The following is a 12,773-nucleotide window of genomic DNA, read 5'->3' on the forward strand; positions in this document are numbered from 1 at the left end:
GGCCGGAAAAACAACCTGCAAACCAAACAAACCTGAGACCCAAAGAAAAAGAAACTAAAGAGGAAAAGACAAATGCGCGTAAGAATCAGGAAGAAAAAATAGATCGCGAAATGGAGAAAATGAAACAGGAACTCGCAAGATCGGAAAAGCGGAGCACGACCCGTGAATACAAGGACGTGCTAGAAAGAAAAAAGAAACTGGAGAAAAAATGACAAGATGCTGATAGTGAAGATGACGAGTTCCAAGAGGCCCGCAGCAGGAATAGCTCACTGCCGGGAGTACTCACTAAGGGTATGACAAGGAAGAAAAAATCGCAAAGAACAGAGTCACAGACAGGGCAAGCTGAACTTTCGAACCGACTTGAAAGCATCGAAGGTGTGATAGATAGTGTGGAAGAAATCGTACAGAGCAGCAACAGCCCTTCGGCAAGCCAGGCATTGGAACTAATCGATTACGCTGAGACGTCTTTCTCGTCGGTAGAAGGATTAGAAACCAAGAAAGCAAGAACTAGAGAAAATGCAGAAGACATGGTGATAAATCAGCAAGAGCTTCCAAAAAATTCGCAACTTTGAACGTAAATGCAATAAAGCAAAGAAGTAGACAAATAATGCTAAAAGGATATCTACTAAAAGAAACAATAGACTTAGCATTTATACAAGAGAACGAAACAAGCGAATTAAAAGGTTTAGAACCTGAATATAAGTATCTTACGAATTGCAATGCGGGTGGAGGAAGCGTGGCGATAATATATAAAGAAAAGCTCCATGTAAAAGACGTTCGAACCGATACAGACGGGAGAATAATCAGGTGTGAGATAGGTGGGTGTAAATTTGTCAACATATATGCTCCATCTGGGTCGCAAAACAAAAAATTACGAGAAGTACTGTACTGTAAAGTACTGTAATTACGAGTACTGAAAACTGTCGAGAAAGGAAGCCTTCCGAAACATTGGGAAAGTGTAGGTAAACTAGCGATTATAAAAGTGGCCCAACAAATCTCTTGTGATACAGCAAGGTTTGAAGAGGAACACGTCAGCTTTCTATATAAAGTAGTTTACCAGCTAAAAGAAGAAATAAATGCAGGGAAAAACTCAAACAAGGAATATTTTGAGGCTCTATCAGAGATAAGAGAGGTTGAGCATAAGCGGGCAGAAGCAATAAAAATAAGAACTAAAATAGATGAACATATTCAAAACGAACAGTTAACAACAACTCTCATATGCCGCGAGAAGAAAAAAATAAGCCAACAACAAATGAGAAGAATAAGAAATCAGAAAGGGGAAATCCTTGAAAACGAAAAAGATATATTAAACGAAGCAAGAGATTATTACCAGAATGTGTTCAAGAAAGAAAAAGAAGAAACTGAAGACGAACAAAAGAAGGTTCGAGAATTTATTGAGGAAATCCACATAACAAAAGTAACCAATGAACAGAATGAAATGCTAATAAGCGAAATCACTGCAAAAAAAATAAAAAAATCATTATCGGAAACGAAAAAAAACAAATCACCGGGCAGAGACGGCATACCTTACAACTTTTATGAGCATCATGCAAATTAAATAGCCCCGATTCTGTCTGAAATGTTCAACGAGATGCTAAATAGCCCCGAAGAAAAAATTGGATGCATTGGAACAATGAAGCTCCTACCAAAGTCAGGAAATCTTGAAGAACTGAAGACCTGTAAATTTAACAAACTGCGATTATCGGATCTCACCAAAGTCCTTGCAAACCGACTAAAAAAGGTATTTGCTAAGTTGCTAAGTAAGCGACAAAAAGGAGGATTAGATGGACGGAAAACAGCTGATGTTCTAAGAGCCATACGAAACGTAATACAAGTGATGGAAAAAAAGAAATAAAAAGGGAAATACATAATCACAAGCTTTGACATTCGAAAAGCATTTGACAAAATAAGAAGAACAATCCTACTTATTATACTAGTGGCATACGATTTCTGTAAAGAGTTTATCGAATGGATAAAGAAGACCTTGGAGAAAATAGAACAGACAATTGTGATAGGTAATATGGAAAGCGATAGCTTTGAAGCAGAGACAGGAGTGAGACAGAGATACCCATTTAGCTCTTTATTGTTCGAAATATATTTTGACCCTTTGTTGCGATATTTGGAGCAAGAGATACAAGGAGTCGAGATAGGAGGAGCCCAACAAAAGATAGAAGGATTTGTCGACGACCTCACGGTTTTCACGGGAACAGACATGGATTATTTACGAGCTCTGCATTGTATAACTAAGTACTGTGATTTGTTCAAACTAGAATTAAACAAAGAAAAATGCGAAGTCCTGTCTTTAAGCGAAGAAGAACCTCAGTTTATTGGCGGGATGGAAAGGAAAGATGAAATAAAGGTTTTAGGTATCCAATGGTGGAAATTATGGAAAGAGACGGAAAGAGTAAACTGGGCTAAAACATTGCAGAAGTTAAAGTCGGCACTTGCTTACGGATATGGAAGAGCTTTCACAATATTTCAAAAGGCTCAGTACTTTAATATTTACTGTTGTCCAGTGATATGGTATTTCGCTTCAGTATCAAACCCCCCAAAGGCATCCAGAAGAAAATAAAATCAATGATATATCAGTTCGTCTGGTACAGAAAACCCCCTCCAAAGCTTAAACTTACAGATATGTTTCTAATGAAAAGCCAAGGAGGCCTACAAATAATTAACACAGAAGCCAAGATAAAAGAACTTCCCATAAAAACAATTATCGAAGAAATCCATTTTGAAGAAACAACCCCAATGAAAAATTGGTATAACGCATGGGTGAGAAATGAAAGGAGCGACTGCCCGAATTCGGTACAAAAACATTTTGGAACTGTCAAAGAATTACTGGAAAAAAGGATCGCAGACCCTGATAGCAAAAAAAAAATCAAGAAAACGGATATAAAACAATGGTTCATTTTGCAGGAAAACCTACCTCCAGCGAAAATTCTAGAGACGAGTGATCTTGACGATGAAAAACTGAAGAAAAATGTTCGACCTGATACACTCTAGTTTCTTACCGCCGAAGGTTAAAGAGCATGCGTTTTTCCAAGTTCATAAAATACTGCCAACTGAAGAGAGAAAATACATGATAGACCCCACCAAGTCGACTGGAATGTGCGGAAGGTGTGGAAATCAAATTAAAACACTTGAACATTTAATTCTTCAGTGTACAAGTGTAAAAACAGAATTAGAAGAATTGAAACAACTGAAGAAGTGTAGTGAAATACAAGAAAATGAGGAACTGGTCACGTCAGATAAGGTTGTAGAATTAAATTATGCACGGAAACCAATGAAACGAAAAAACACTAAGATTTGGCATACATTTTCACACATTTCAGCTACTATGTTTGGAAAGCAGAAATGAAAGATACGAACCCAACAGAGGTAATGAAAAAGGTAAAAGTTCAGTGGGATAGGCTAGTGAATATAAGGAAAGGCAAACAGAAAGGACAAAAGTGAAGGTAAATGTAAAAGTTTTTTTTTAAGAAGAGAGTAAAAAAAATGAAGAAGTTTTTATAATTAGAAATTGAGATGTTTTTATTTAAAAAAAGAATAAAAAAAATGATAAAGAAAGAAGTATTAAAAGTAGGATAATGATAATGTTTTATTGAGGATTGAGCAGCCAAAGGGGAAATGTAAGATGAGTAATGAGGGTATAGGAAATGAAGTAGGAAGATAATGAAAGATTCTATCTATTAGCTTTTTTTGTAAAGGTGGAGTATTTCATTTCTTTCTTACTTTATCTATTTATTTATTTATTTTTTTATTATTTTCTTATATTCTTATTTTGGGGGACGGGGATAAATGTGAATTATATATCGGGGGAAATATAGGTTGATGAAAAAGATTATGAAATGTGTAATTTAAGGTCACAATGGAAGGGGTGTCCTAAGGGGGAAGGGCAGCCTGAGATATCGGATGGTATAAGAAATTTGAAATGTAGTATAGGCTACCTCTATTTTTATACCCTGGTATATTTTGGAATACTCGAGAATTTGAAGGTCACCGAGAGGAGGGGAGGTGGGATTTATAAAAAAAAAAAAAAAAAAAAAAAAAAAAAAAAAAAAAAAATACACCCAATACTTCGTTTTTTTCTAAATATTTAAAAACATAAAATATGTTTTTATATGTTAAAACCATTTTTATTTCACATATCTTAATAATTTCGGACTATTGCATAATATAGTCACGCTTCTCAGTACTGTTCCCAAGTAAACGAGGATTACCACATTAGGCACTCCCCTTGAGGTCACATTCATTCGAATATACTTAAAAAGCTATTATCCATAGCACCATTGAACATGGTGGTCCACTTTTATCTCCGATCTGCTTCAATGTGGGGCTGAGGATATTCAGCTAAGTCAAAACTTGTTTAGGTTCAACGACAACATTCAAACAGTTTTATGTCGGTGAAAAGCACCCTTGTAACTCAAAACTCATCATTATTCAGAAGGCACTTCGGTACTGTAATCTATGCGAATGAGATCGGTTGTCCGTAGAAAAAAAAGTTTTGAATGAAGATAGGCTTTCTTTTATCCTTTTTCTACAACCTATCCTGTTTACCCTTTTTTGCATATTTTCTTAAATAAGTTGTATTTAAAGGATAATATTTTTCAGAAAAGGGCAGCAGAAGAGAATAGTTTGGGTCATAGCAACAGGAACTGAATCCACTTGGCCCTGTTTTGATCTCTCACTCTCAGCTTTTACAAGGAAATATTTGCTACTTGTCCCTGAGAATTAGTCTTACAATTGTTTACTTGCCTATCACAATTATAGCCAAAAGCAAGGCTTTCAACTTTAGTCTTTTAACTATGGGAGCCGATATCACTATACTTACTCTATCTGAACTTAGTTCAGTTTAATATTGAACGGTCAAATCTCTTCAAACAAAAAAAATACTTGAATTCCTTTTAAGCAGGCTACAGTAACTAAATCCATCTGGCTTTCCTTTGATTTATTGTTCTCACTTTTACCTACAAATTATCTTCCTTATCATAGTAAATTGATTTTACAGTGGTTAAATAAAAAAAAAATTGTTTTTAAATGAAAGCAGAGCGACATTAAAATTTGTAATCAATATTTTTTTTTATTCAAACGGTGTTTAGCCTAAACAAGTTCGCTTCTGGTGGTTGATGTATTTGTTTGTTTTCTGTAATTAAAACTCCTATTTTCCAGCTTAAAAAAAGCTTAAAAAAACACAAATTTCTCCATATATGACTGGGTATGCCCCCTTCTCGGCTCCACCAGTCTTTACACTAAAGCTATATAGTGCTTTAAAATTCAAATTCAAAACTCCTTGTGATTGAGAAATTGTTTTTAAAAAATTTAGGTTAAAAAAAAGTCAAACTTTAGCGTAAAGAGAGGGATATTGACGAGCGGGTAGTTAATTTACGTTTGCTTCTACAGCATATCTAGGGTTGACCTAAATGCGAGGAGGGATACCCCCCCACACACATACACAAAAAAACAACCTCAAAATTTGACTTACACACAGTAGTAGTACAAAAAACTAGTTTATTTGGTTTGTTAAATTAAAAAAAAGTTTCTCATAGAAATAAGATTTTTTTTTAAAGAAAAGTAATGCGAAATAGACGATGCGAAATAGAGTTAAATATTAATTCAAGCTTAAAACTAAAATATTAATTACTATCAATGAATACATGAGACCCAAAACGAACAATAAATAGCCTAGTCCAGCAGGAGCTCGTAGTGGCAAAATTTTTAAACAGATTAGATACCAAAAATATTAGAACCTTCACCTATGCCTTCTCATCCGAGTTAAGAATCGAGGTCTATTTGCCTTTCCCCCCGCATTCCTTGAAGGTTTCAACATCAAACCCCCATCAGTTTACTAAATATTGTAGACATGACATTCTGATGAGCTGGTAACAATAAGTGTCATTCGATTTACTTCACTACTTAACCGTGTATATATTATAAATCACATAGAAATCACAATATAATCACAATTATAATCACAATATATTATAAATCACATCGAAACTTGTACAGCAAAAACAATTTTTTAGATCAGAGGCAAAAACAGTCTAGTCCCTTCCACCTTCCTCAACATTAAATGTCAAGTCTCCTTGCCTCTTTCCTTTCCCAAACGGTACCTCAAAGTTTTATTATCAACCCCCCAAGCCTTTCCATATATAGGAGATATGCTTCGTCAGTTAATTAAATACACATAGCGTCTTACGATTTACCCTTGCTTCTTCCTTTAAGTCGAAAGGACCTGCGACTGTAAGTTTCAAACTGATCAGCGACATGAAGTTTTCAGGGTCAGATCAGATTTATTGCGGGGTTACGTGGGATCGGGTAGTAAAAAAAGGACATGGAATTGGGGTTGATTGCCTTCCAATCACTTTAGACTCTAAAAAGGGTACTATAACTTCTAGCTTCCAAGCGAATGAGCATAATCTCAAGTTTCTGTGACCACCCCTTTCCATACGAAATGGCCAGAGAAAAAAAAACGAAGAAATACAAAACTATATATGGAAGGTATATGGCTCTTTAGACTTTTTAGGTATTACTGGCTCTGACTGAATCCTAAAAGAAAGTTTTCTGGCTCTCGTTTACTGCCTTCAACCATAATTAAGATATGAGAATAAATAATTTTGTCTATTTAAATTATATGCAAATATTATACAACTGCTTACCTGGAGCACCTTCATCTGCTTTATAGGGCCTTATGAGCTGTTCAAACCATTCAATGGTCTCTTCCTTGGGCTTTTTACTAACATCAGGGACGGCAATGACGTCAGCATAGTCAATCCTAAATTTACTCAGCAAAGCAGCCATACTGAAAATTTAGTTAATTTTAGTAACTAATAATTTATTGATTATAAGTTCCACTCTGTTTTAATTCTCTTGGACTTCCTTGATCGATAAGTCAAATACTATCACCTGCTTATTTACATCATCGTTGATCACGTTATGTCACGCATTGAGCATATTATTTGGCCGAGGAAAATGATTACGCTACTTTTAGTAGTTTTCAATTTCTTAATTATTAAAATAGACTTGTCTCAGACAGCAAAAGAAAAACAATAAAATGCGAATAAATAAATTAAAACACACGAGGAAAAGAAATAAAAGCATAGGAACCTAAAGAGAAAAATACAAATAATAATAGCAAACCAAACAATATAGAATAAATAAAAAACAGCTTTAGCTTATTAATCGACACTGTTTTTCATTTACAACAGTTGTTCTCAACCTTATTTCGGTCATACGCAACCCTCCGAAGGTTTTTCTTTCACATACCCAAGGGCGGATCCAGGATTTTTTTTTCGGGGGGGGGGGGGGTACTAATTTTTGACTCAGTTTTCGACTAATTTTACTGATTTTTACCTAGGTTTTAATAATTTTCGACTCGGTCAAAAATTTCGGGGGGGGGGGGGTTCAAACCGGGTAACCCCCCCAGGATACGGCCTTGCATACCCTTTTCAAACAGTTCGTAGTAACGAACTATAAGTAAGGAGCGATCCGGCTCAATAATAACCGAAACTAAAAAAACGGAATTTTGATACCAATAAAATTATCAAAAGAATCGAATTTTTATGCTGATTTCAAATATATATGTTTCATTAAGTTTAGTCTTGTCCATTAAAGGTTAAGAGCCTGAGAACATTTGCCTTATTTTCGAAAAAAAGGAGAAAATACCCCCTAAAAGTCATTAAATCGTTATGAAAATCACATCATCAGATTCAGCGTATTAGAGAACCCTAATGTAGAGGTTTCAAGTGCCTATCTAAAAAGATGTAGAATTTTGTATTTTTTGCCAGAAGAAAGATCACGGATGCGTGTTTATTTATTTGTTTTTCACAGGGGTGATCGTATCGATCCAGTGGTCCTATAATATGATAAAGAACTCATTCGACATAAACTAAAAGTTCTAGTGCCCTTTTTAAGTGACCAAAAAATGGAGGGCAACCAAGACCCCTCCCATACCCCTTTTTTTCTAAATCGTCCGATCGAAATTTAGAGATAGCCATTTTGTTCAGCATGGAAGGCCGAATAACTATGCCTTTGGAGATAACATGACCTCCCACAGCCCCTGATAAAAGGTCTTTAAGTTACAAAATTTGTCCATTGTTTACATATAGTATTTGTTGTTGGGAAGTATGCATACATTTTTCTGGTGAGGAAGGCGAATTTTCTGTTGGTGGGATTTTCCACGGGGATAATTTTCCTTGGGGAGGGAAATTTCCAGGGAGTGAATTTTCAGGGGGAATTTTACACAGGGGGAATTTGCCAGGATTCCTATAGGAAATTTGTCTTCTCCTTGCCGACTCAATTTTACGCGTGGAGATGTTTAGGATAATTCTCTGGGGTAAATTTTCACCAGGATTGAATTGTCTACAGAATAAATCCGGGGGGGGGGATTTTTGCGTGGAGGTGTAGACTGATTTCCTGTCATTATTTAAAAAGAGATCAAAAATTAAAAAAACAAGTTTTTTCAACTGAAAGTAAGGAGCAACATTAAAATTTAAAACAAACAGAAATGTTTACGTATATGAGGGGGGCTGCTCCTCCTCAACATCTTGCTCTTTACGCTAAAGTTTGAATTCTATCCCAACTCTTTAAGCACGATTCCTGAATCATTATCATGAAGCACGAGAAGTTTTTTTTCAAAGTACTAAAAAATTTTAGCGTAAAGAGTGAGGTGTTGAAGAACAGCAACCCCCATCATATACGTAATAATTTCTGTTCGTTTTAAGTTTTAATGTTGCTCCTTACTTTCAGTTGAAAAAACTGTTTTTTTTTATTTAATACCAATAAAGTACAGTCTCTGAGCAAGAGTTATTTATTTCTATTTACCCCCCCCCCCTCTTATCAAAAAAGCTGAGGTTTATAGACAAATAGGAAACGGGAAACGAAAGCTCTGTAAGATGGGAATTTGATGAAGAATATTTGATAAGAATATATAGCAGATTTGAAAAAATTGCATAGTTTTAAGTATGGGGGTAAAACACTTCAAAAAAAAGAAGGCGATCAGGATGAAAATCAGGCCAGAGAACCATACATCGGAGGATATAAGCTCTATAACGTAAGTTTTAAGAACATGAGATTTTGTACTCTTTCAAGAACGATGGTCATTGATGCGTTATTTTTTTCCCAGGGATAGTTGTATCGAAGCGGCGGTCGTTCATATATCAAGGAAGGGATCATTTAAAGGCATATTTACGGTTCAAGTAGGCCTAAATTTTGAAGCAAAAAAAAAATGATCGCGCCACGGCAAAGTGCCAATTTCTGGCATTTGTGGAAGCGGAGCAAAATTTTTAGCCAGAACAGAACCATTATGCTATGAGTGAAAATTCAGAGACAACCATTGGTTTAAAAATATGGCAAGGCTGTTTACACAGCCCATCAGTTTCAAAGGTTATAGTGCCACGTGGCGGTGCCTAAATAATTGAAGTTCAACTTGTAAAAGTTCGATTTGATAAATCTAGTGGTGCTCAACCTTCTGCTCGTATTTCCATCACCAGCCTTTTAAGAGCCTATTATTAATAGCCTATAATAAGCCTATTTTTTAAGCACTTAAGCCTATTGTGAACAACCTAAATAATTGAAGTTCAACTTGTAAAAATTCGGTTTGATAAATCTAGTGGTGCTCAACCTTCTGCTGGTATTTCCATCACCAGCCTATTAAGAGCCTATTATTAATAGCCTATAATAAGCCTATTTTTTAAGCACTTAAGCCTATTATGAACAACCTAAATAATTGAAGTTCAACTTCTAAAAGTTCGATTTGATAAATCTAGTGGTGCTCAACCTTCTGCTCGCATTTCCAAATAAACAGTGGAATGCAAAAAAAAGAATAGGCCCAACTAATCTAGCCCATTACTATGCTTCATATCCTGAAGTCTAATTTCACAATTAAGTCGAACTAATTAAAATAAAAAAAAATACTAGAATAGTTAAAGAAAAGAACTATAAAATACACAGTGACAGTAACTTTAGGGAGTAGTTATGGTTAGGTTAGTTATGGTTATGGTTAGTTGATATCCACGAAAAATCATAGGTAAGGATGGATCATATTTCCATCATTTATTATTATATTTTTTTTTTGCCGTGCCCTCATGACTAGCTCCCTGTATCCTCACACCATTGATTTGTACAAAATTAGTTCATTTTGTTTTCAAACATAAATCCAACCGAACACAACTCATAATTTCTAGAAACTCCTAAAAATTAAATTTGGAGGGGGGGGGGGAATATTAATTTTGGAGGGGAGAATATTAATTTTGGAGGGGGAGAATAGGGAGATTTTTTCTTGTATTAACGTGGGGTTAAAATGCTTTATATCAAAGATACAGTATTTCTGTAGTTACTTTAACGTTAAAAGGATCACTTGCCAAAATTTAATCTTCACGAGGGGAAATTATTTTTGTTTCTACTATAAAATTTACATCAAACACCTTTTTTATATTTTGTTAGGACCAGTAATCGTAAGCACATACCCCCCTTGTAAGGATATTTACATCAAAGATACAGTATTTCTGTAGTTACTTTAACGTTAAAAGGATCACTTGCCAAAATTTAATATTCCCGAGGGAAAATTATTTTTATTTCTACTATAAAATTAGTGAAATTTTCGGAAATTTTATCTTGGTTTTCTCTTAATCTCAGCACCGAGTAATTCTTAATCAGAAAAAGTAGCTTACTTTGTATACGGTTATACAATACATAGTTATACATAGGAATAACAAAGCAAATGTCCTGTATTCTTTAAAAAACTAGAAACCTACTGAACAATGAAATTCTTATTTTTTAACTATTATAAAATAATTTCATTTCACTATTAAGGAAAAACTACATCCAGCATGTATCCAGCGGGAGGGGGTGTAGGGCCTTTGGACCCGAGCCACTAACATGTTCCGATTAAAAAATATGTATATTTGTATAATTTTCCTGTTTTCTATATAATATTTCCTTTTCTTTTTTCGAATTTAAATCTTCTCGAAAACCTAAAATATATTGATGCTTAACAGCCAGGATATAATAGATAGAGTTAAAACTAGATATAAATAGATAGATAGAACTAGATAGAAATAAAACTAGATATAAATAGATAGATAGACCTAGATAGAAATAAAACTAGATAGAAATACACCTAGAGAGATATAGATAGATAGAACTAAATATAAATAGATAGGTAGAACCAGAAAGAAATAGATAGATAGAACTAGATAGAAATAAAGCTATATGGAAATAGATAGACAGAACTAGATAGAAATAGATAGATTGAACTAGATAGAAATAAAACTAGATATAAATAGATAGATAGACCTAGATAGAAATAAAACTAGATAGAAATACACCTAGAGAGATATAGATAGATAGAACTAAATATAAATAGATAGGTAGAACCAGAAAGAAATAGATAGATAGAACTAGATAGAAATAAAGCTATATGGAAATAGATAGACAGAACTAGATAGAAATAGATATATTGAACTAGATAGAAATACAACTAACCTCTGTTGATCCATATCAATTTGGTCACTTTTATTGGCAATGCAAAATACCCGCAGCTTTGATCCACTCCATGATTGTCGAGTGGTCAATATATATGGCAACAATAAACTAAGGCCTATAAATAAACAAATAAGTAAATAAAACATATTCTTTTCATTTACATGCTATTTTTCCCATTCCCTAACCGTAAAAGTCTAAATCTTGTTGCATCATTTGCGTTTTATTGAAAACTACATGTATCTTGAACAGTATGGGTTTTTTTTTCGAAACATCGACGACAAAAAAAATATAAAATCACTATAGCAATCAAGATGACTGGAAAGAACTAATGAAAGTAAACTAATATTTAATATATAATGGTATTAATTTCTGGAAACTCGGTAATTCCAAATTTTATTTTACTGTAATTTCAATTTTTATTTTTCAATATTCTAAATATTAAAGGAAATATTCGTAATATATTTTGTTTTCAGTTTACCGCAAATGACACAACAAGCTTTATACTTTTACGGTTAGGAAAGAGGAAAAAAGTCAGTAGCCAAACTCCTTATTGTAGTATTTTTGTTCCTATTTTATTTGACTTTAACATTTAATTTAATTTTTACTCGTTTTAAAATTTATTTATTCATTTATATGATTTCTCTTATCTCTGTGTTTTCTATTATAGTATATTCTAAATACTGTTTGTTTTGGGTTTCATTTATTCTTTATTAGTAATTTCTGGTCATTTTGAGTTTAAATTTTTGTAGGAATTTATTTCTGTGTGTCTTGTGTTAACACGGCTCATTACTTTTCCTTAAAAAACTTCTTTTCGGAATTTTTTAAAACTAATTATATTCATTTTGATTATCAGAGTTTTGTTTTTGATTAATAAAATGAATATGTGTCCTGTTTTTCATGTCTCTGGCGTAAGAATTAAAATATCCGATTCTAATTTAATAGTTCTAATAAGTGGCTTTTGATTTATTTCAACACTCCCCTCCACATTCTCTGAGAGTTTAAACTAAATGCCATTTACCTTTGTCTACCTTTCCGTCTGTTTTCAAATCTCTCCAAATACCTCAGAATAAAGCAATGAGGATTCTTTTTAATGTTGATTGCAGAACTTCAGTTAGACGCCTATATGGGACTTCTGGAATTTTCTCTTTGGACCAACTTCATTTAATTTCTATCTCTAGTATTTGTCATAATTATCAATATAGTAATTTACCTGTCAATTTCTCCGGCATTTTCTCAACTAATTCTCAATTTCATAATTATCCTACTACGCATCGTTCAGACTTTTCGTGCGA

General features: G+C 33.8%; 1 protein-coding gene across 2 annotated transcripts in view; it reads right to left on the minus strand.

The window, feature by feature from the left end:
- LOC148951487 (bumetanide-sensitive sodium-(potassium)-chloride cotransporter-like) overlaps positions 1 to 12,773 on the minus strand; it is a 199,734-nt gene that overhangs the window by 9,706 nt on the left and 177,255 nt on the right. For both annotated transcript variants that reach the window (XM_089090907.1, XM_089090906.1), the window contains 2 exons: positions 11,482 to 11,596; positions 6,657 to 6,799 (listed from right to left, as the gene is read on the minus strand). In XM_089090907.1, the coding sequence (XP_088947033.1) occupies positions 6,657 to 6,799; positions 11,482 to 11,596 (258 nt within the window). The remainder of the gene's footprint in view (positions 1 to 6,656; positions 6,800 to 11,481; positions 11,597 to 12,773) is intronic.

Source organism: Artemia sp. Qi Xiang Cuo, chromosome 6 (genome assembly GCF_049724085.1).
Source record: "Artemia sp. Qi Xiang Cuo chromosome 6, ASM4972408v1, whole genome shotgun sequence".
NCBI classification, from domain to species: Eukaryota; Metazoa; Arthropoda; class Branchiopoda; order Anostraca; family Artemiidae; genus Artemia; species Artemia sp. Qi Xiang Cuo.